This window comes from Monodelphis domestica, chromosome 2 (assembly GCF_027887165.1).
Source record: "Monodelphis domestica isolate mMonDom1 chromosome 2, mMonDom1.pri, whole genome shotgun sequence".
Lineage (NCBI taxonomy): Eukaryota > Metazoa > Chordata > Mammalia > Didelphimorphia > Didelphidae > Monodelphis > Monodelphis domestica.
Genome location: NC_077228.1, coordinates 27,185,070 through 27,206,718, shown reverse-complemented (window position 1 = coordinate 27,206,718; position 21,649 = coordinate 27,185,070). Strand labels below are relative to the sequence as shown.

Sequence of the window (21,649 nt, the reverse complement as noted above, 5' to 3'; positions counted from 1 at the left end):
TGGTCACCCTGCCCAGCTTGGCCTAGGATGGAGAGGGGCAGGTGGCAGGGGGCAAGGAGCATAGGTCTTGGGGAGGGGAGGGCTATCACTCACCAAGTTAAAGGCTCCCACACCAAGCTTCACCCCTCCTTCAAAGTGGCTGTGGTTTTCTCCCTTCAAGTAGTTGGAGGACTGGACGAGGCTGTCTAGTTCCCTGGCCACACAAAGCTTCTGTTCAGTCATCAGTTACAGGGGACCACTCGGGGCTAGGCCAGCCCTCCCCCACCCTCTGGCCCCACAGGAGCCTCTGAGAAGCTCTAGACAGCCACACAGTTCCAGGCTTTGATCTCAGGATGCCTAAGAGGCCCTGTACCTGGGAACACCAGAGGGACACTGACTGCAAGTAATAATTATTCTTAGCCACATTTGTATGGTGGTGCCTGCTCTGTGCACTAAGCACTTGAACAATAGCTTCTCAGCTGATCCTCACAACCACCCTGCAAGGCAGGAACCATGATTATCCCCATTTTACAGATGAGGAAAATGAGACAAACAGGGTAAAGTGACTTGACCAGAGCCCCTCAGCTAAGAATAGCTCAGTTTGGATTTGAACTTGGTTCTTCCTGACCCCAGGCCCAGAGCTCTGTGCTCTCCACCTGGAAGGAACCTTAGAATACAGAATAGTAAAATATTGTCCTCAGAATGTCGGGACTGGGAAGTATCTGTGAATAGGGAATGTCAATGCTCTGAGGGGCCTTAGAACATAAGGCACAAAAAAAAAAATTGGAAAATGAGGGGATGCCCTTCAATTGGGGAATGGCTGAACACATTGTGGTATCTGTTTGGTGATGGAATACTATTGTGCTAAAAGGAATAATGAACTGGAGGGATTCCATGTGAACTGGAATGACCTCCAGGAACTGATGCAGAGTGAAAGGAGCAGAACCAGCAGAACATTGCACACAGAGTCTGATACATTGTAGCACAATTAAATGTAACTGACTTCTCTACTAGCAGCAATGCAATGATTCTGAATACTTTTGAGAGACTTATGAGAAAGAAACTATCCACATTCAGAGGAAGAACCATGGGAGCAGAAATGCAGAAGAAAAACAACTGCTTGATCACATGGTTTGATGGGGATAGGATTGGGGGAGTAGACTCTAAACGATCGCCACAGTACAAATATTAATAATATGGAAATAGGTCTTGATCAATGACACATGTAAAACCCAGGGGAATTGCATGTTGACTAAGGGAGGGGGGTGGGAGGAGAGGAGGGAAAGAATACGAATCATGTAACCATAGAAAAATAGCCACAATAGAGGAGGAGGTTGGAGCCCACAGCAGGCAGGGTACTGGGATGGGAGGCTGGGTGCCAGGGCAGAGAGCCATGGCCTCTCCCTTTGTGGAGCTCAGAGGCTGGCTTCTTCCTGGAGAGGCTGTTCAGTCTAAGACTGCTGCCTAGAGGTCTTAACCAGAAAGGGAAGGGCAGGATGGCTGCTTCTGACAATGGGAATGATGTCAAACCCCCTCCCCCCAGCTATCTCTACCCTTCAAGGCTCTGACACTTCCTCCAAGAAGCCCTCGCTGAGCTCCACTCATCCCCAGCCCTTTTTGCTGTGTGTATGAAGTAATGGGACGTGGGGGCAGTCTGAAAAGGACATAAGGACATTGATAATTGTGTGCTGAGGGCCCACCTGGCTCTGCCTGGGCTAAGGGCAGAAGGAGAAGGGGAGGGTCATCCAAAGGCCTGTTCAGACTCCCCAGGATGAGAATAGCTTTCTGACAAGGGGTGCAACTCCATGGAGAAGGGGATGTCTCAGGAGGTGGTGAGCTCCTTGCCTCTGTGCTGGCTCCAGAGAGGAGTAGGGAATGGCACAGGGCCTAGAGCCTCCCCAGAGAGGAGCAGGGAGTGTTTGTGCACCCTCCAGCCTCCAGAGGAGTGGGGGAGTGGTGTGGGGCCTAGACAAAGAGGAGCAGGGAGAGGCACAGGACCAGAGAAGAGTAGGGAGTGGTGCAGAGCCTAGAGTCTCCAGAGAAAAGCAGAGTGGGGCAGGTCTACAGCCTCCAGAGGGGCACAGGGAATGGTGCAGGGGCCCAAGGAGTGGCATGGGGCTTAGAACTGACCCAGAGAGGATCAGGGGTGGTGCAGGGCCAAGAGTCTCCAGAGAGGAGCAGGGAGAGGTGCAGGGCCAAGAGTCTCCAGAGAGAAGCTGGGAGAGGTGCAGGGCCAAGAGTCTCCAGAGAGGTGCAGGTGCAGGGTCAAGAGTCTCCAGAGAGGAGTGGGGAGAGGTGCAAGGCCAAAAGTCTCCAGAGGAGCAGAGAGAGGTGCAGGGCCAGGAGTCTCCAGAGGAGCAGGGAGAGGTGCAGGGTCAAGAGTCTCCAGAGAGGAGTGGGGGAGTGGTGTGGGACCTAGACAAAGAGGAGTAGGGAGAGGCACAGGACCAGAGAAGAGTAGGGAGTGGTGCAGAGCCTAGAGTCTCCAGAGAAAAGCAGAGTGGGGCAGGTCTATAGCCTCCAGAGGGGCACAGGGAGTGGTGCAGGGGCCCAAGGAGTGACATGGGGCTTAGAACTGACCCAGAGAGAAGCAGGGAGTGGTGCAGGGCCAACAGTCTCCAGAGAGGAGCAGGGAGTGGTGCAGGGGCCCAAGAAGTGGCATGGGGCTTAGAACTGACCCAGAGAGGAGCAGGGAGTGGTGCAGGGCCAAGAGTCTCCAGAGAGGAGCAGGGAGAGGTGCAGTGCCAAGAGTCTCCAGAGAGGAGCAGGTGCAGGGCCAAGAGTCTCCAGAGAGGAGCAGGTGCAGGGCCAAGAGTCTCCAGAGAGGAGCGGGGAGAGGTGCAAAGCCAAGAGTCTCCAGAGGAGCAGGGAGAGGTGCAGGGCCAGGAGTCTCCAGAGGAGCAGGGAGAGGTGCAGGGCCAAGAGTCTCCAGAGAGGAGTGGGGGAGTGGTGTGGGGCCTAGACAAAGAGGAGCAGGGAGAGGCACAGGACCAGAGAAGAGTAGGGAGTGGTGCAGAGCCTAGAGTCTCCAGAGAAAAGCAGAGTGGGGCAGGTCTATAGCCTCCAGAGGGGCACAGGGAGTAGTGCAGGGACCCAAGGAGTAGCATGGGGCTTAGAACTGACCCAGAGAGGAGCAGGGAGTGGTGCAGGGCCAACAGTCTCCAGAGAGGAGCAGGGAGTGGTGCAGGGGCCCAAGGAGTGGCATGGGGCTTAGAACTGACCCAGAGAGGAGCAGGGAGTGGTGCAGGGCCAAGAGTCTCCAGAGAGGAGCAGGGAGTGGTGCAGGGCCAACAGTCTCCAGAGAGGAGCAGGGAGTGGTGCAGGGCTAAGAGTCTCCAGAGAGGAGCAGGGAGAGGTGCAGGGCCAAGAGTCTCCAGAGGTGCAGGGCCAAGAGTCTCCAGAGAGGAGCAGGGAGAGGTGCAGGGCCAAGAGTCTCCAGAGAGGAGCAGGGAGAGGTGCAGGACCAAGAGTCTCCAGAGAGGAGCAGGGAGAGGTGTGAGGTCCAGAGCCTCCCCAGCAAGGGCCCTGGCCCCCATGGTGCTGCCCCACTCACTTGTACGTCTGGTAGCTGTTCCGCACTCGGATGCCTCCTTTGATGAAGCCCACCATGTTCTCATCCTGTGGGAGGGAATGGGCCCTAGTCAGTGGTTCCAAAGAAGGGGCTGAGGGAGGGGTAGTGGTCAGTGCCTCCTCCAGGAGGGCAATAGGGGATAGGCAGTTCCCACAGCCCCTGGCAGAGGTTAGGTCCAGACTCTGCCTCAGACTAGCTGGGTGCCCCTAGACAAGGCTCAAGGGAGATGCCAGGACCCACTCCCCAGGGCTGGCATGAGGCGGTGTACAAGACAGGTAAGTGGCCTCTATGTGATGTGGATAAGGTCCATAGAAGGGGCATCCATGGGAGGCCAATGAAACGGACAGAAGGTCGCCTGAGAGGGGAGGCCAGAGGGCAGAGGCAAGGAGGGAGAGTGGGCTAGGCACAGTGCAGCTGAGGGAGAGGGCTCCTCACTAGAGTGGAGGGAGGGAGGGAAGGAGTAAGAGTGCTACGGGAGAGGGTGAGGAGCAAAAAGAAGTGGATTAAGGGGGACACAAACAGCACTTCATACTGGATCCTAGAGGTAATAGGGAGCCAGTATGGTTCACTGCTGAGTGGAATAATCTGGGCAGACCTGGGCTTTCAGAAGATTGCTAAGGCAGCTGAGGAGAGGAGGGGGCATCTTGGAGGGGTAGAGGACATCCCTGAGGTCAGGACCCTTCAGGAGTTTTGTCACAAACACCCCCCACATCTTCTCACCCAACGCCTTGTCACGGTGCCTGGCTGTGGCTCTCCCAGGAGCCTCGGCAACAGGCTAATCACAAGACAGTGAATCCCTTCCCCCACAGAAATGCTGAGACTAGCCACTGAGTGTTGGGAACAGTCTCAGACCAGAAGGAGCAGACCTTGGAGGCCACAGAGTCCAACCCTGTGGAGGTCAGCTGGCCTCAGCCTACCTGCAGGAAGGTCAGCGCTGCCCTCTGCAGAAGGCACTCGGCGTAGCACACTTCCGCATGGATTTCTTCTGAGGGAGAGAAAACCCACAGACCGGGTGGGTCTGGGCAGCCCAGCAAGGCTCCCTGCCCCCTTGTCTGGCCCCACAAGATGGTGCTAGGGAGCCCAACATCACTAACCAGGACCCCCAGCCACAACTCTAGCCCCCAGGCCTGGGAACCCTTCAAGAAGGCTGTTTTGGGGCTCTCTGATAGCCACATCAAATGGACTCTGGCCCAGGGCCCTGGGCAGGACCTTGGAAGGCACTGGGCCAGCCCCCTGCAGGGAAGTCCCTATAATAATAATTTTCTGTAGCAGTTTATGGGTTTAAAAAAACAAGCAAACTTTGAAAATCTTCGCTTGTTTGAAACTTGTAGCAGAGAGCAAGGCGCAAGGACCACAGTCTCCACTTTACACAGGAGGAAACTGAGGCACCAAGAAGTAATCTGTAATCAGTCATGGGATCACAGAATTTAAAGCTGGAAGGGCCTCCAAGGTCCTCTAGTCACTCTAATCCCACTCACTTCATGGATGGGGAAATGAGCCTAGAGGTGAGAGACTTGTCCAAGATGACCCAGGGCAGAAGAGGCAGGAGTAGGATTTGAACCCAGGCCTCCTGCTCTTCTTCTGTAGCAGAGAATGGCAGACCCAGAACTAAGCTCCTTTTTATGGTCTCCTCTTGTCCCCCTCTGTTTTCTGGGTTTATCTCTTTGAAAATATGGCTTATCAGAAGGGACCAGATGAGGAAACTGAGGCTCGGGTAGGGTGGGGGCTGGTCCAGTGCTCCAGAGCTAGCTGGGATGGTGGGTTTTCCCTTAACAGTCATTACAATTGGAGAAATCTCCCGCCTGGCCTGCTTCACAAGCTTCATCGACTTCTTCCCCAACCTCCCCTTTCCTCGTGAGGAAGTCAGTCTCGGCTGGCCTCTAAGTGACTCCCGGCTTCGGCCTCTCCTGAGGGGGGCCCGTGCTCCCCCAGGCTGGCCAGCTTTAACTGATCCCCGAGGACTCACGCTGGAGGCCAGGCTCCCCCCTCGTCATCCAGGACCAGTATCAAGAGAACCGTCCGGCCTCAGGTGAGCCGAGGCCGGAAGAGCCGTTCAGCTAGGGTTGGCTGGTCTTCCTCTGCAGTCCTTTGGGCCTCTACGCCTCCAGACAGTAATAGGCCACGACGCCCCAGGCTGCCCAGCAGGGTCTTTGGTGCAAGGGCTGCTCTGGGGACTCTCAGATTCACCCTGACAACCTGGCCTCCACCCCGTCCTCCGCTCCCTTCTCATGGCAGGGCACAGCCCCCCCCTCCCCCCTGGACCTCCCTGCCCCCAAAGAGAGGCCCAGGCCCCCTCCCAGCTACGAGGCTCTGCTTGGACCAGCCGGGCCCCTCAGGAGGATCCCGGAGGGTGAGCGCTAGGCAGGCTCACTCGATGGCACTAGCCTTGTTCCAGGGGGCGGCGGGCACTGCCACGCTGAAGGAGGGGCATGCACGGGCTTTGGGGGAGCCCCCTCACCTTCGGTGAACTGGTCTAGGGTAGGACGGTGCATGAGGTTACTGAAGGAGCCTGCAACGGACAGTTTCTTTCGATGCCTGTGAGGAGAGAAGAGAGGCTGTGAGGGGGGCCACCCGGACCATAGCCTCTGCTCTGTCAGCTCTTACCCTGATGGGTGGGTGGCTGGAGCCGGCCCCTCCTCCCCGCTGAGCCTCAGTTTCTCCATTGATCACATGAAAGGATGGCCACCTCTGGCACAATGGCTAGAGAAGGGGCCTAGGAGCCCAGAGTTCAAATCCTACCTCAAGCCCTTACTAGCTGTGTGACCCTGGAGAAGTCACTGAAGCTCTCAGAGCCCACTTCCTTCTTTTGAAAAAAGGCGAGGCCAAGGCCTGGATTTCTGAGGCTTCTTCCAGCTGTGGAAGGGGCTCCGAAGGGGCTTTCCTTGGGGGCTGCTCAGAGAGCGCTGGAAGGGCCCCAGAGAGGCCTAGTCCCTGCCCCCATGGAGCTCACACCTGGGCTCTGGGGCCTGCCCCCCCCCCCCCTTTGGCTCACTGCGTCTTCTTTCGCCCATGTTTGTGCTTTATTTTATCTAAGGAGAGGACACTGTATCTGGGCAGATGCAGAAGCCTTATGTGTAGAGGCCCAAAGCCAGTGCCGCACGTCTGCCTGAAGGAGATCAGAGGGAGGAGTAGGCAGAACTGGGCTGCAGTAAGAGACAGCAGGGTCCGGTGCTAGGAGCTCCTCTGCCCACAGAGCCCGGAGGAGGACCACCAAGACAGGGAGGGGCCCAGAGGTCCTGAGCAGTCTCAAAACCACCTAAATACTATTAGGATCCTGGGCTAAAGGGGGAACCGGCAGGCAGAGGCGACATGACTTGTCCAAGGTCACACAGCTACTAGTGCTCAGTCTGATTCGTCGTCCCTCGGGCCTCTGGGAGAGCCTGAGCCCCCTCCCTTGGGAAGCCAGTTTGGGGGAACCAGGCAAGGCCTTATGGTGGTCTTTGAAGGAGGCCTTGAAGGAACCGGGAAAGCGAAGGGAGAGAGGAAGGAGGAAGTTCCTGGCATGAGGGACAGCCAGGCCAAAGGCCAGGAGACAGACATAGATTGTTACAGGATCAGTGAGGAGCCCTGGGGTTGGATCCTGGACTGGGTGGTGTGAGGAGGCCGGCAAGGCCGGAATGGTGGACCTCCCAGCCAGGCGGCCTTGGGGCCTCAGTCTCCTCCTCTGTGAAATGGACGACCGGATGCACGTAAAAGAGCTTTGCCCGCACCCCAGGGCCGGAGGCTTGGGCTTCCTGGGCACCGGAGCTTCCCCCTCCCCGTGCCACTTATAGTCTTAGAATGGCGGCCCAAAGCACGGGGACATTCAGCGTCTTGTCCCACAGAGCTTCGTGCAAAAGGCAGGTCTTCGGGCATTACTAGTGGGCAGCGTGGTGGGCCTCCGACCCTTCCTGGCTCGGTGCTCTGTGAGCCCCGGGCCACTCACTCCTCGACTGGGAAATGGGAATAACGCAAAGCCCCCGCCTGGGGGGCGGCTATGGGGGTCACGTGAGCTAGCAGTAGACTGGCGGGAGCTCCGCAGTTCCGGCGCTGCTTCTCCCCCAGCCCTCCTTCATCGAAGCTGAGCCTGTGACGGGCCGCAGGACCCGCTCCCCCGGAAATCAGCGGGACCCACTTCCGGCCTGGACTCTCCAGACGCCTTATGGATCCTGCGCACCCAGACGGTGAGGAGGCGGGAACTCTGCACCTCGGCGGAGGTGTCTGAACCGCCCCGCGGGGCGCTCTTCAGCGGGCCCTGCCACCCGTAGGGCTCGGGCATCTGATTGGCAGCAGGGCGCAGTCTTCTCTGGCCCCACCTGCTTTAGCTCCGCTCACTCCCGCCCCTCACCCTCCGAGACTCTCTCGGCGCCTGGACCTTCGGGGCTTCCCTCCCTAGACACTCGCCCACTGCAGCCTGCCCCCAAGTCCTTAGAGCTGCATCGGTCCCGGGGGGCGGAGCTAAGGGTCCCCCTTGGCGCCTTCTGCCCCTCTCAGGGAGGGAGGCACCGGGAGTGGGAGGGCTGGGAATCGGGGCCTGGGTTCGAATGTGGACCCTGGTGATCCTAGGCAGGCCATTTCCCATTGGGGCCTCAGTTGGCTCCCCTGTAATACGAGGGGGGAGCCCATGTCTGAGGTAATCGGGCTCCGAGGCCATCTTCCCCCATTCTCCTCCTCTCCCTCCATTCTGGGTCCTAGAAACCCCAGTCATAGAGCCTTTGCACAGGTCATTCTCCTGCCTGTCCAACTCCTCTTCTGAGAAGCCTTCCCTGATCACAGGGTCCCTCCTGCCCCTCCCCCACCTCAGTTTCCCAGGAGACAGCCTCCCCCCATTTTCACTGGGTGGGAGCTCTGAGCTGGTCTCTGAAAGCTGATTGGTGGGTGCTGGCTCTGCCCCTTACTTCTGGCACAGGGTCTGGGCCTCCTTCATCATGTTGCAGGCGTTCAGGATGTCCTGGGGGTCGAAGGTCATCATGGCCTGCATCTCCAAGATGGTGGCGTAGGTCAGGGAGTGGTACATGCTTTCCTTGGTTCTGCGGAGAGGAGGAAGGTGGAAACCGAGGATCAGCCACAGGGCCGGGTCAGGGGTCAGTGGGGAGAGTGAGCTGCCCTGTGGCGCTGCCCTGGGGGCAACCTCTCCACCGCCTCCAACAACAGGAGTGCTGGGGCTACTACAGGCTTCGCCTCCAGCGGGCAAGGGTTACCCCATTTTGCAGATGAGGAAATGGAGGCCCAATGGGACCAGGGTCTGCCTGACCCCAAGGCTCTCCTGTGTTCACACATTTGCCTCGTGGGCAGGGGCTGAGCACCCAGCATGCCAGTGAGCTCTTACTAAGTGCCCGAGGGGGCCCCACTGACTGCTTGCTCCTGGCATAGGAGGGACCAGGGGTCAGTCTGGGGGTCGGGCCTGGCCCTCTCCTCCTGCCCTTCTGCAGAGCCTCAGCTGCCCGGTGACCACCTTGTCAGAGAAGGCCAGAAAGGGTCTGAGGCTACGCCGGAACTCAGGAAGGTGAGTTTTCCGGTCCAGGCGGGGCGTCTCTCGCTGCCAAGTGCTTTCCAGACCTTCTCCATCCTCACCACAGCGCTGTGGGGTGGGGGCAGCGCTCATCCCCTTTTTACAGAGGAGGGGGTGGGGGGGCACCTAGGAGGTGCATCTGGGGTGAGGGTTCTTGTCCCCCCCCCACACACACACACTTTGGGCCTTCACCAAAGTCCTCCTGGCTTCTCAGGCCAGGCCTGCTCCCCCCCCCCCCATCACCTCTGACCCACACCCCCCTGGGGCCTGGGTCCAGCCCCCCTCCCAACCCCCTATGGGAATTCTGATCCTGATTTCACAGGAGGGAGGACCTGAGGCCTAGAGTAGGGGAAATGACTGGTCCAAGGTCTCAGGCCCTCCTGACCACCAGGCTGGCCCTTCCCGCTCCACCTACCCCCTCTTTGGGCTCCCTGAATGTTTGTTGCCTGAATAAATGTCTGTCTGGAATTGAACTGACTGGCATCCCCCATTCCAGAGACAGAGGCCTGGGGGGAGGCATCTGGGGGGGAGGTGCTCCCAGGCAGACTCACCCCCTCCCAGAGGCGCTGCCCGCCCGTGTGTACGTGGCAAACAGATTTGTTTGTTTAGCTCCTGCCAGGGAGCCTCACCCGTCCCTTCCCAGGCCCAGAGACTCTCCCATCTGGCCCTGCAGGGCTGCCAGGCTGGAGCCCGGAGCATGGCTGCCCAGTAGTCAGGGACCGACTTGCAGCCCAGGGCCCCCGCCCCAGGCTCCATCCTGCCTCGGGCACACGGCCATAAGGCCCGGCACACCCTTCTGTAAAAAGGGACCACCGGAGGGCCCGTCCATGAAGCACTTGAAAGCCCCAGACTGAAGTGGTGGCCGCAGGATGATGAGGGAGCCGCGGGATCCCCAACTGTGGGCTTGTTACACACGAGGAAACTGAGGCTCAGGGGCCCAGCCTGGTGACCTTCCCAGAGAGCCCACATGCTGAGGGGGGCCCAGGCTCTGACACACTCACAGAGGGGGAGGCACTGGGGGGCGGGGTGGGGGAAGGCCTGGTCAGCATCTCCCAGGTCTGTGCTAGGGGCAGCGGCATCCAAGGACCCAACACAGCAGCTCCCAGTGGCGGGGAAGCCCGAGGCCTGCCAGGCTGTGCCCCCCCCCCCCCTGCGCTATGCTGCCAGGGTCCCTCTGGGCCACGCAGGCCAGGCTGGACGTGAAGGCCCCACCTCTGAGGCTGCCCGTTCTGCCCAATGTTGGGGCACCCCAGCTCAGGCCCTCCTCGCCTCTGACCCCTGACCTCCATCCCTGCCCAGGGCCAGTCTGACTGAGTCACGCCCGGCTCGAAGCATTCCAGAACAGACGCAGGCATTTAATCTGGTTCTCACCCACCTTTCCGTCCCAGTTGCAAATCATTCCCCTTTGTGAACGCCACATTTTAGCCCACTGCCCCGTGGCTGCTCCCCAGGCTCGCCCCCTTCTCCCATCCCTCCCCAGGGCCTTTGGCCAGGCTGTGCCCCCGGCCCTCCTTCCTCATCTCGGCCTGGGCCTCTCTTCGAAGCCTTCCCTGATCTCCCCCAGTGTCAGTGGTCTCTCCCTCCTTTTTTCCTGCATTTCATTTCTTCATCTGCCCCCCGGACCATAGTCTCTGCCTCGGAGCCCGGGAGGACGCCTTCTGGCCACTGCCTCCCCAGAGCGGGGGGTGAGGCCTGCTACCCAGCAAGGACATCAGAGGGCTGGGCTGGGCCTGGAAGGACTCAGCGATCCTTCTGTGTCACCTGGAGAGGGGGAGGCCTCCCGAGAGCCATGGAGCGAGGCCAGCCTGTGTTCCTCCCCCACAAGGAAGAAGGGATGGAATCTCAGTGTTTGCTGTTCACCAAATACAGCAGGCCAAGCTGGCCCGTGTGTGCGAGATCATCCCCCTCCTGGAGTCAACAGCACTTGCTTGCTCTTCCCTCGGTGGAAAAACCAGTCCTTCCCCTTGGAGGAGGCAGCTGCCAACCAGCGCCCGTGGGGTGGGAGGGAGGCCCAAGCTTGGAACTCCAAGGCCAGGCTTCTCTCCCCGAGTTACCTCTGGGCCTCAGTTTCCCCATTCATAAAATGGGGCTACCACACCTGGCTCCCTGGGGTGTAGTGAGAAAAGAGCTTTGTACGTCTTCAGGGCAGGAAGTGGGATGGCATGGCTGCCAGGCCTAAGTGGGGTAAGTGAGCAGAGGAACTTCAGAGCAGCTGCCCACCTGGCCCAGCCTCCCCCAAGCAGTCTCTGAGGCCCAGGACCTTCTGTTCTCCCTGCCTCTCATCCTCCATCGTTCTTGGCATCCCCAAAACTGGCCCCCCCTCTGGTTCTTGGGTGAACCCTGGGAAGGTGAAGTCCTGGGCAAGGGCCTGCCCTGGAAGGCCTGAGAGTTCCCCATCCTGGGTCCCAGGAGTGACAGGGAGCCCCAGGGCCAGACTGGATCCAAGATCCAGCACTAGAAGGGACCAGAGAGGCTATCTTGTCATGCTGCCTTGTTGACAGATGGGGAGACTGAGGCCCACGGAGGGGAAGGTCCTGGGAATCACAGAGCAAGGAGGGCCTCCAAGACCAGCTTGGCTCACTCCCTGGTTTTACAGATGAGGAAGTGGAGGCCCAGAGAGTTGGAGACTCCTTTCCAGGCCCCCCATTGGGGGAGAGCAATGCTAGGGGACGACCGTCAGTCCTTTCCTCCTTCCCACTGCATGTGGGTGCCTCTCTGCCACCAGCCTCCAGGAACAGCTTAGGAGGCTTGCCCAGATCTGCCGAGCGCTTTACATGCACATCATGTTTGGCCTCGCCGCGTCCTCGAATCAGGAATTATCAGGAGGGTCGGGTTCAAGGGGGAAGTCCCAGAATCCCTGATCCGGGCCTGGGAGAGGAGCCCAGAGGCATCCACTGAACCGATGAAGATGGAATCCAAAGAGTAAATAAAATGAATAAAAATGGAATGAAACAGAGAGCTAAGTCAGTCGTGACTCCTGGAATCCCTCGGGGTACGTGGCTGCCGCCATTCTATTTGACGCTGGCACCTGGCTCCCTCCGTTCTCCCTGGCTTTGCTGCCTCACTCTCCTGCTCACCCAGGGGGCGTCCCCAACCTCTTCTTCTTTCCTCCAAATTCCCAGGCTTGGGATAGCACAGTGGATGGAGAGCTCGGTCTGGAGTCAGGAAGACCTGGGTTCAACTCTGGCCCCAGACACTTCCTAGGTTTGTGACCCTGGGCAAGTCACTTAAAATATTCCTAGGGCTCCCCTTCTCTGTATCCTCTGACAAAAATCTTTCATTAGTCACTGAAGAAATTCCCTACGAGCTCCTCTTCCCCCACTGCCCGCTGCCACCATCTGTCTTCTCCTGGCTCATAGAATGCCAAGGCGAACCCTCCTTGTGCCCAAGCCTCTCCTCCAGCAGCGGCATCCCCACTCTCCCGGCTCTGGCCGGCTCCCACGGCTTCTCTTGGCCCCTCGGCTCCCTTCGGTGGCTCCCGGGCCCTCTCCGAGGGGCCTCGGCGCTTCCCTTGTCTCGGCGTCTTTCCAACTCTCCAGGCCGACTTCTGCCTCTCCAGAGTCTCTGCGGATCCCCTTGGCCAGAGCCGCTGTCTGCAGCCACCGTCCCTCGTCTCCTCCTCGGAGCTCTCTGCTTCCGGCACAGCCTTCCTCCCGGATCTCCTCCTCCTCCGGGCCTTCCAAACGCCTGCCTCAGGGCACCCCGTTCAGCCCACCCAGGGGGATCAGAGACAAGGCCAGGCTGGGAGTCTCCGGCCCCGTCGGGGCTGCTCCATTGGGAGACCTGCTTGACGCTCGCAGAGCAGCGCACGGATGCCGGAGCGTCGAATCGCCATCAGTAACTCGAAGGCAGGCGAGGAAACCGAGGCCGGCGGCGGTGAAGGGCCTAACTCAGGCCTTCCTGGCTCCAGGCTCAGCTCCAGCCGGCCGGCCAGCTCCGGTGTGGGACCAGGAAGGCCAGCCTGGGGATCCCTTTCAGAAACCCTTCGGGCCTGCTTCGTTGCCTCATTTTCTTCGGCCCGGCCCGGCGGCTTTCCTTTGGGATCAGGAAGCCCATGTTTGCCCCAGCGGTCACCACCAAGGCCTGAGTGGGCATCCGGGCTTCTCGCCCTCCCCCAGGCACCCCCACTCAGGCCCAGCTGGGCTGAGTCACAGGAAGGGGGGAGGATCAGAGAGCCGGCGTTGGAGGAGGGCCTGGAAGGACGAGGGGGACGGAGCGGCCCCTTCCAGCTCGCACGCAGGGAGGCTGGAACCCAAGGCCGGGCCCCAGGAGCAGAGGGGCTCTCACGCTGGCCCACTGGTGCCCTCGGCGCCCGGCGTGTCCCTCGGAGGAAGTGCTCCTCCCCAGGACCATCCATGGACCTGGCCGGACGGACAGTGAGACCCGCCCTGGGGAGCTTCCAGGAAGAGGCGTCCCGTAAGTGTGGTGCCGTCCTGAGCTGCTGACCTGGAGCCCTCCCGGAGCGTCTGCCCTGCGCCCCGATCCTGCCCCGCGCGGGCCTCGTCCACCCCTCAGTGAATGCTGGGCAGTGTGGGCGGCCTCCGGGTGGCCACAGCTCCCCTCCCCCCTCCCCGGGGCCAGCGGGGGGGGCCCCGTCTCTGATGGGCGGAGGGACCCCGACGAAGGCCTGAAAAAGCTGCGCCCACGGCAGCGGGCAGTGCAGGGCGGGAAGCTGCCCATCCAGCCCACTGCCGGAAGAAGGACAAGGACACCCTTTGCGAGGCCGCAGAGAAATCAACCCCGTGAAGGTGAGCAACCTGGTCCAGCGCTATGATGCTGCCCCAGCATGGCCGTCGGGACCCTCCCCGCCATCCGAGGAGCCGGCCCTGCCCTGCCCCCGCTCTGAGCCCCTCCCGGCCATGTTTGGGTCTCTCTTGCCTTCTTTCCTTCCCTCAAGGCACAGCTGAGTGGGGTTGGGGGCCCCTCCGCCCCTCCCCCTGCTTCTCCCGGGCCTCCAGCAGGGCCTGGAGAGGCCCCGGCAGGCACCAGGACTTCCTCTTTGTTATTCTTTGTTGCCTTTTTGCCCTTGTCAGAGGCCAGACGCCGCCGGCCTCTTCCTGTTCCATCTCTTTGACTTCCGGTTCCGGTTCTAGTTGGGCTGGAGGCCTGGAGAGGCCAAGGAGAGGCTGGGGGATCCCTTGGTCTCTGCCACCCGCCGCTTCTGCCCCAACAGTTACCCCCGAGGCCCGAGGCCCGGCCCAGAGAGAAGGAAAAAGCTCCGTAGGGTTGGGCAAGGACGGCCGTGGTTGCTGACCACTTGGGGCCCCTTCATCTAAGAGGCCCGGCAGCCCTCCCGAGCCCCTCCCAGGGGCCCCCGGCCAGCCCCAGGAAACCTGGCCAGCTCTACCGCAGAGCGACCTCCCTGGCCTCCCCCGGCCTCTGCTTCTCTCCACAAGGCCCTGCCCTGGCGGCGGCACTCGAGGCTCTGCCACGTGGGACCTGCCGCCTTCCTGCCCCGTCTCTCAGCCTGTGCTAACAGTCAGTCAGCAAACATTGATCAGGCACAAGGGCAGAGGCCAGGGGTTGAGCCCTGGAGGACTGATCCAGGCCAGCGATGCCCGCTGGGCACATCCGGGGGAGCCCCCTCGGCAGCTCCTGCTCCCCTCGGACGAAGAGGGGCCTCTCCTCCCCCCCCTGCTGCTCCCGGCCTGCCGCTCTCCACCTCTCCTGGGCCACCACCAACCCTCTGCCCAGGCTATTGCAATAGCTTTTCAGGCAGCCTCCCTGCCTCGAGCCCACCCTCCTGGGCTGCCAGGCCAGGCCCGATCGGGCCATCCTCCAGCTCACAGATGCGCCAGTTAAAGTCGGACCCCCTCGGAGGCCCGGCGCCAGCACGGCTCTCCGGTCTTCAGTCCGACGCCTTCCCTTGCCTCGGAGTGGTTGGTGCCAGGCCATGCTCTGAACCCTGGACCTTCCCCTCCCCCCATCTTTCTCTGCCTCCCACCCCTGGTCTTTGAGAGGCCACCTCCTCCAGGAAGCCCTCCAGGAACTCTCGTCTTCCTTGGACTCCTGCTTTGCCTCTGCCCGGCCCATTCTAGCTGCATCTCAGCGAAGGGCCCCCCTTTCTGGACAAGGAGGGGGCTGGGCCGCGGAGGGCCCCCTCCCTCTCTAGGTGGCCCCCCTGACGCAGGCCCGCATTAAAACCGTGCGAAGATCCGTGAAGTTGGGGCCCTTCCCGAGGAGGTGCCGGAGACAGCCCTCCCCGGCCCGCTTTATGGGGACACCCACAAACAGAACCCCGAACCCCCTCTTTTCTAACAGGGAGGGACAAGCACCGTCTGGCCTCGCTGGCCCCGGGGTTTCAGAACACATCGGGGGGCCACTGGGGAGGAGCAGCGCCTGCGCTGGCTCGAAATCCTCGTTTCAGTGAATGTCTTTGGACGTCGCTTTGGGCCCCGCCGAGCTGGGCCCCCGCCTCTCCCCTCCCCAATAAAGCCGCATCTTAGCGGGACTTCGGGGCGCAGAGCCCGAGACGCCACTGCACACGCCACAGCGGCCCTCTCGCCGGGTGGGGTCGGGGCAGCCCCGCGTCCTCTCTGGAATTCTGTATCCTCAACGCCAAAACGGGGGACTTCGCGGGCCGAGGCAGGAGGTCCTGGGTTCGAGGGGTCCCCAGGGGCCGCGCCCTCGGGCTCTTCCTCTCAGAGCTGACCCCAAGGCAGAAGGTCGGCCTGTCCGGAGAAGGGTTTGGACAAGCAGTTCCGCAGCAGAGGAACAAAGAAGCCCCCAGGCAAGGCTCTGACCCACCTGTAGGCGGGACAAGGGCCCAGCCGGCCTCCCTATCCAGGGCCAGGGAAGGCCGAGAGGAGGGTGGAGGGCGGCCTGCGGGGGCCCATCTGGGGCTTCATCCCCAAATGGCATCGGAGGACCCGAGAAGCAGAGGCGGAGGCCCAGCACTCCCCCGGCAGGACACCCCTGACCAGGGGCCCTCCAGCCTCCCCTTCCCCAGGCAGCCTCTGCCCCTCCGCAATAGCCCTCCTGGTCACTTTGTCCTTCCATCCAGCCCCACAGACCGTCCTCTCAGCTTCCCTCCCGGCCCTGCTTCTGGCCTCGGACACCCAGCGGGAGGCGGCCGACCTTGCGCAGGACGGCCATGCCGGTGTCGGCCTTCTCTCCCCGCTCAAGGCCTCGAGGGCCTCCCGCTGAGCCTGGCTACCAAGTGGGCCAAGCGGAGCAGCGGGACACCAGCTGGGGGCACGGCCGTCTGCACCCCCCGGCCGCTTCCGGCCTCTTTTTGCACCTCTAAAACGGGTGCCCGAATCCCCAGCCTGCCCTCGTCACAGGGCCAGGGAGGAAGGCCTCGAGGGGGCTGCCCAGCGCTCCAGGAACGGCCGCTGCGGCCTCCCTCCCCTGGAGCCCGCCTCGGCCTCCCCCAGAGCCGGCCCTCTGCGGGGGAGCCTGAACACCGGCAGGGGGCCAGCATCCGGCATTCACTCAGCTTCCAGGAGACGAAGACTGGCCAGACAGGAAAAGACTGATCTGCCCCGGTTAGGGCCGGCCCCGGCGCGACCCTCAGCGAGTGGAGGCAGACGGGTCACTCCCATCTTCAGCTGAAGGCCACTTAGATCCCCTCCGTGCTCTGGCTCTGTCGTCCCTCCCTCTCCATCTCTCCATCTCTCTCTCTGTCTCTGTCTGTCTCTCCCTCCCTCTGTCTGTCTCTCCCTCCCCCCTCTTTCTGTCTCTGTCTCTCTCTCTGTCTCTGTCTCTCTCTGTCTCTGTCTCTGTCTCTGTCTCTGTCTCTCTCTCTCTCTCTGTCGTCCCTCCCTCTCCATCTCTCTCTCTGTCTCTGTCTGTCTCTGTCTGTCTCTCTCTCTGTCTCTCTGTCTCTGTCTCTCTCCCTCCATCTCTCTCTCTGTCTCCCTCTCTCTGTCTCTCTCTGTCTGTCTCTCCCTCCCTCTGTCTCTGTCTCTCTCTCCCTCCATCTCTCTCTCTGTCTCTCTCTCTGTCTCTCTGTCTCTGTCTCTCTCTCTCCATCTCTCTCTCTGTCTGTCTCTCTCTCTCTCTGTCGTCCCTCCCTCTCCATCTCTCTCTCTGTCTCTGTCTGTCTCTGTCTGTCTCTCTGTCTCTGTCTCTCTCCCTCCATCTCTCTCTCTGTCTCCCTCTCTCTGTCTCTCTCTGTCTGTCTCTCCCTCCCTCTGTCTCTGTCTCTCTCTCCCTCCATCTCTCTCTCTGTCTCTCTCTCTCTCTCTGTCTCTCTCTCTCTCTCTCCCTCCATCTCTCTCTCTGTCTCTCTCTCTCTCTCTGTCTCTCTCTCTCCCTCTCCCTCTCTCTCTCTCTGTCGTCCCTCCCTCTCCATCTCTCTCTCTGTCTCTGTCTCTCTCTGTCTGTCTCTCTCTCTTTCCCCCTCCATCTCTCTCTGTCTCTCTCTCTCCCTTTCTCTCTCCCTCCATCTCTCTCTCTGTCTGTCTGTCTCTCTCCCTCCATCTCTCTCTCTGTCTCTCTGTCTCTGTCTCTCTCCCTCCATCTCTCTCTCTGTCTGTCTCTCTCTCTCCCTCCATCTCTCTCTCTGTCTCTCTCTCTCCCTCCATCTCTCTCTCTCTCTGTCTCTCTCTCCCTCCATCTCTCTCTCTGTCTCCCCCCCCCAGTTCCCTCTTCTGTCTGTCTCTGTCTCTGTCTCTCCCTCCCTCTGTCTCTCTCTCCCTCCATCTCTCTCTCTCTCTGTCTCTCTCTCCCTCCATCTCTCTCTCTCTCTGTCTCTCTCTCCCCTGCTCCTCTCACTTTCCTGTTGACAGTCTGGTCCTGGTAATGACTGGCTGTGTAGCTTTGGATAAGCCTTTTTGCCTCTCTAGTCCTTCGGTCCAAAATGGCCCTGCTGACTATTTCATCATCTTGACGTTCCTTCTCTCATCTCCTTGCCTTTGCTTAGGTCGTGCCCCTTGCCTGGGATGCCTGCCCTCCTCAGTGACCCTCCTCAGAAGCCTCATTCCCGTCCGAAGCTCTACCCAAGTACCTCTGCTTCCATGAAGCCCTCCCTGACCCCGAGGTGAGTACGTGGGTGCCGGCCCCCAGAAGACCGTAAGCCCCCTGCAAGCAGGGACTGTCCCATCGTTAGCCCCAGCATTCATTCGGTACTGGGGGGGGGTGATCTCATTTGATCCTCCCAGCAGCCCTGAGAGGGAGGAGCCATGATTTCCCCCATTTTACAGATGAGAAAACAGAGGCTCCAAGCGGTTAAAGGACCTGCCAGGAAGCTGATTCATAGCAGAGGGCAAGAAGCTCCGAGGCTGCTGGGTGCTGCCCATCACACAGATGGAAACATCTGCTGAGGGAGGAGCCCCCTCCCATCCCCCATCCCCAACAAGTGAGGCTCCTACTTGGGCTGCAGGTAGGTGAGCGCCTCGGAGAACTGGTTGGTGAGGAAGAGGTCCAGGGCAGTCATGCATTCCTCCAAGGCCACGTTCAGGTTGGACCTGGAAGGTCTGTGCCAAAGAGATGGAGAACATTGAAAACAGCTGTGAGATCCTCTCGTCTCCAGGATCCCAGGAAGACCCCCGTCCTCCCCGGGGCCGCCTGGTCCTCCCCGGCCCCCGGCCTCCTCGGGGGCCTTCTTGTCCCCTCGCCCAGGCCCTTTCCTGGGCCCCCGCCTGCAATCCTCCAGCACGTGTCCGTCTTTGCTCCGGTGTTCTCCCCCCATCCAGGCTGAGCTCCCCAAAGCCTGGCTTCTCTCGTGGATGAATAGACTGATCATTAGGGTAAGCGTGGGCCAATGAAAAGAGCCTCCGGCCTTTCCCACCTGGGGACCCCTTCTTTGGGCCTTGGTTTCTCCCCTGTTGAGGGCAGGAGGAGGAGCCTCAGCTCCAGGCACACCCTCCAGTAATTAGGAAGAACAAGCAGAAGAGGAAGTACAGGGATGGGGAGAGGCCAGCCCTGGAGTCAGGAAGCCCCTAGTTCAAGCGCCACCTCAGACCCTTTCCGGACGGCCAGCCTTGGCTGACTCCCCTCCTGCACCCCAACCAGCCCCGAGCCCAAGTGCTCTGCCTTCGGCACCTCCAGCCTCTCCTGGCCCCAGAGAGCAGCCACAAGGTCACACCTCGAGAGTCAGAGGAAAGATTCCAACCCAGATTCTCCTCTGTGCCCTCCGCGCTGGACCACACAATCCCACCCTGGAAAAGCGTGAAGAGCTCCTGCTTCTGGAGGGCTTTGTGGTTCTCAAAGCACTTTCCCCACCCAACCTTTGGGGAAAGGAAGGCATCCATGTCATGGGTGACGAGGTTCAAGAAGGGCAGACCCTGCCCAGGGTCACCCAGGTAGGAAGTGCCAAAGTCTGAGACCCCACACGGAGGGCATCTCTCCCTCCTCATGGGGGGGTCTGGGAAGCTCAGGTGAGAGGAGGGATGTGGGGGCTCCTTCCTGCATCTATGGCCTTGGACAAATCCCTTCTGCTCCCTTCCGTACCTCAAGGGCCTCGAAGGCTCCTTGTAGCTCCAACAGCTTAAAACTAAGAAATTCAGGCAAACGGATACAAACGTAGAGACCAACACCAGGTCCTCACACTGAATGGCACAAGGAGAGGATGGAGAGCCATGGCTAGACAACACTTGGTGTGAATACATTCTGGGGGGACGAGCGGCTCCCAGGCTTTGAGTTGGTGGTCTACAAAAGGAACATGGCCTTAGCTGGTATCAAAGAGGCCCAAGGGAAGATCAGGCCCTACCTGTAAGGATGAATGCTTGAAAGAAATGGGGATGGGGATTAAACTTGAGTTGATTTGGGGGGCGTCTGGCTCTGGTTCAAAGGCAGAACTTGGAACAAGGGAGTGGGAGGTCTCAGAGGCAGATATAAGGAAAAGCTTTGGATGTAAGAACTGTCCCAGTGTGAGAAGGGCTCTCTCTTGGTTTGATTAGCATCCTCTCAAGGGTAATTCACAAGCAGAGGTCAGATAACCCCTTGCCGAGTGAGCTTTAGAGGGATGGCATGGCTGTGACTTCTAGACTCATAAGAACACAGGATATCAGAACTAGGAAGGACCCTGGAGATCACTGAAACCCGGGAACCTCAACCTTGGGTCTAGAAATTTATTTTTTAGGTTATTTGATAACTCTATTTCACCATCATTAATTTCCTTTGCAATTCTATGTCTTTATTTTATGCATTTAGCAACAAGATTCTATCTACTGGCTCTACCAAACTATCATGGGGGTCCAGAATGCAGAGATTAAGGATCCTTGTCATAGATCAATCCCCTCATTTTACAGTTGGAGAAACTAAGGACTACAGAGGGAAAAAGACTTGCCCAAAGAAACACAGAGTTCAAGGAAGATCTGGCATTTTTGCCCACGGAGACTCAGTTGTCTGCCCTCATCCCACAGAGGTGGGCATTTCCTCCAGAGATGCTCACTGCGGCTCATCCCTGCCCACCCATGCTGGGTGATACTTGTTCATGTCAATCGATAAGCATTTATTAACCGCATACTCTGTGCCAGGCCATAATAACCATCATCATCATAATAGCTAACATTTCTGCAGTGCTTACTCTGTGCTGAGCATTTTACAATGATCTCCTCTAATCCTCACAAGAGCCAGGGAGGTAAAGGTGCATTTTACAGATGAGTAAACCGAGGCAGGCAGCCAACAATAAAGAATGAAACAATCCCTGCTTACAAGGATCTGACTTTCTAGCCAGGGAGACAACAAGGGCAGAGATAAAAGAAAGAGAATAAATGTAAAAGGACTAATAAGGACAAGGCAGTTTGGGAGGGAGGGCACCAGCACCTGAGGGCATCGGGAAAGACTGGTGAGGAATGAGCTGTAGGTGGAGGAGGTAAAGAAGGAATACATGGTGGGCACAGGGGAGAGCCAGGGCAGAGGTCCAGAGACAGGAGAGCTGGGCAGTCCTGAGGGGGGACACAGAGGCCAGGGTGGCTGGACTGAAGCATGGGGAGGGGCCGATGTCCAATGAGGGGGGAAGGTGGGGAAGGGCTTTGGGTTTGACCCAGAGGTATTGGGGAGCTGCTGGAGTTTATTGTGGAAGGGACAGAATAGGAGAAAAATCCCTTTGGTCACTGGGGGGAAAATAAGGGGGGGACAAAGACCACCTGGGGAGACAGGCAGTGTGTGTCTGGGCTCTGGTGTGGCCTGGGGGATGCTGGGAGGGAGAGCTGGCAAGAAGGGGGGCAGGGGGAGGAGGCAGTGACCTCAGCCCGGTGCTTAAAGATAAATTTCTAAAAATAGTCCTATATGTTCTCAAGGTTTTCAGTTTGCCTGGAGAGTTTATTTTGGGCCTGTTTCTGCCTCTCTCTGGTTTGGCCTCTGTTTCGGTTTGCCCCGCCTATGTCTGACGCTCTCTCTCTCTGTTTCTGCCTCTGTCTCTCCTTTTGTCTCTGTCTCTCCTTTTTCTGGGCTCTCTCTTGCCTTTCTGTCTCCATCTCGGACTCTTTGGCCTCCGGTCCCCACCTGCGTTTCTGAATCTGGCTCTGGCTCTCCCTCTGTCTCCATCCTTTGGTTTCTACCTCTGATTCTGGTTCTGTCTCTGTCTGTCTCTGTCCTTTTGTCTCTCTCTCTCTGCCCCCTGGGAGTGTCCATCCTCCAAACCTAGCCTCCTCCCAGCCAGGCAGAGTCAGGGCTGTGGGGGGCTAAGAAAGCCCGGTGCTCTTGGGCCCCCTCCTGGC

The 21,649-nt window shown here is 59.5% G+C and overlaps 2 protein-coding genes across 3 annotated transcripts in view; one reads left to right on the top strand and one right to left on the bottom strand.

Moving 5' to 3' along the window:
- Positions 1-21,649, bottom strand: part of TTC39A (tetratricopeptide repeat domain 39A) — a 64,746-nt gene that overhangs the window by 13,248 nt on the left and 29,849 nt on the right. For both annotated transcript variants that reach the window (XM_056815166.1, XM_056815165.1), the window contains exons 2-7: positions 18,356-18,460; positions 8,428-8,559; positions 6,009-6,085; positions 4,468-4,535; positions 3,533-3,597; positions 94-193 (exon numbers count right to left, since the gene is read on the bottom strand). In XM_056815166.1, the coding sequence (XP_056671144.1) occupies positions 94-193; positions 3,533-3,597; positions 4,468-4,535; positions 6,009-6,085; positions 8,428-8,559; positions 18,356-18,460 (547 nt within the window). The remainder of the gene's footprint in view (positions 1-93; positions 194-3,532; positions 3,598-4,467; positions 4,536-6,008; positions 6,086-8,427; positions 8,560-18,355; positions 18,461-21,649) is intronic.
- Positions 10,035-20,620, top strand: LOC103098455 (translation initiation factor IF-2-like). Its single transcript, XM_056815167.1, has 3 exons — positions 10,035-13,789; positions 17,908-18,024; positions 18,188-20,620. Exon 1 carries the CDS (start codon positions 12,402-12,404, stop codon positions 13,419-13,421), a length of 1,020 nt encoding a protein of 339 aa, XP_056671145.1. The 5' UTR covers positions 10,035-12,401; the 3' UTR covers positions 13,422-13,789; positions 17,908-18,024; positions 18,188-20,620.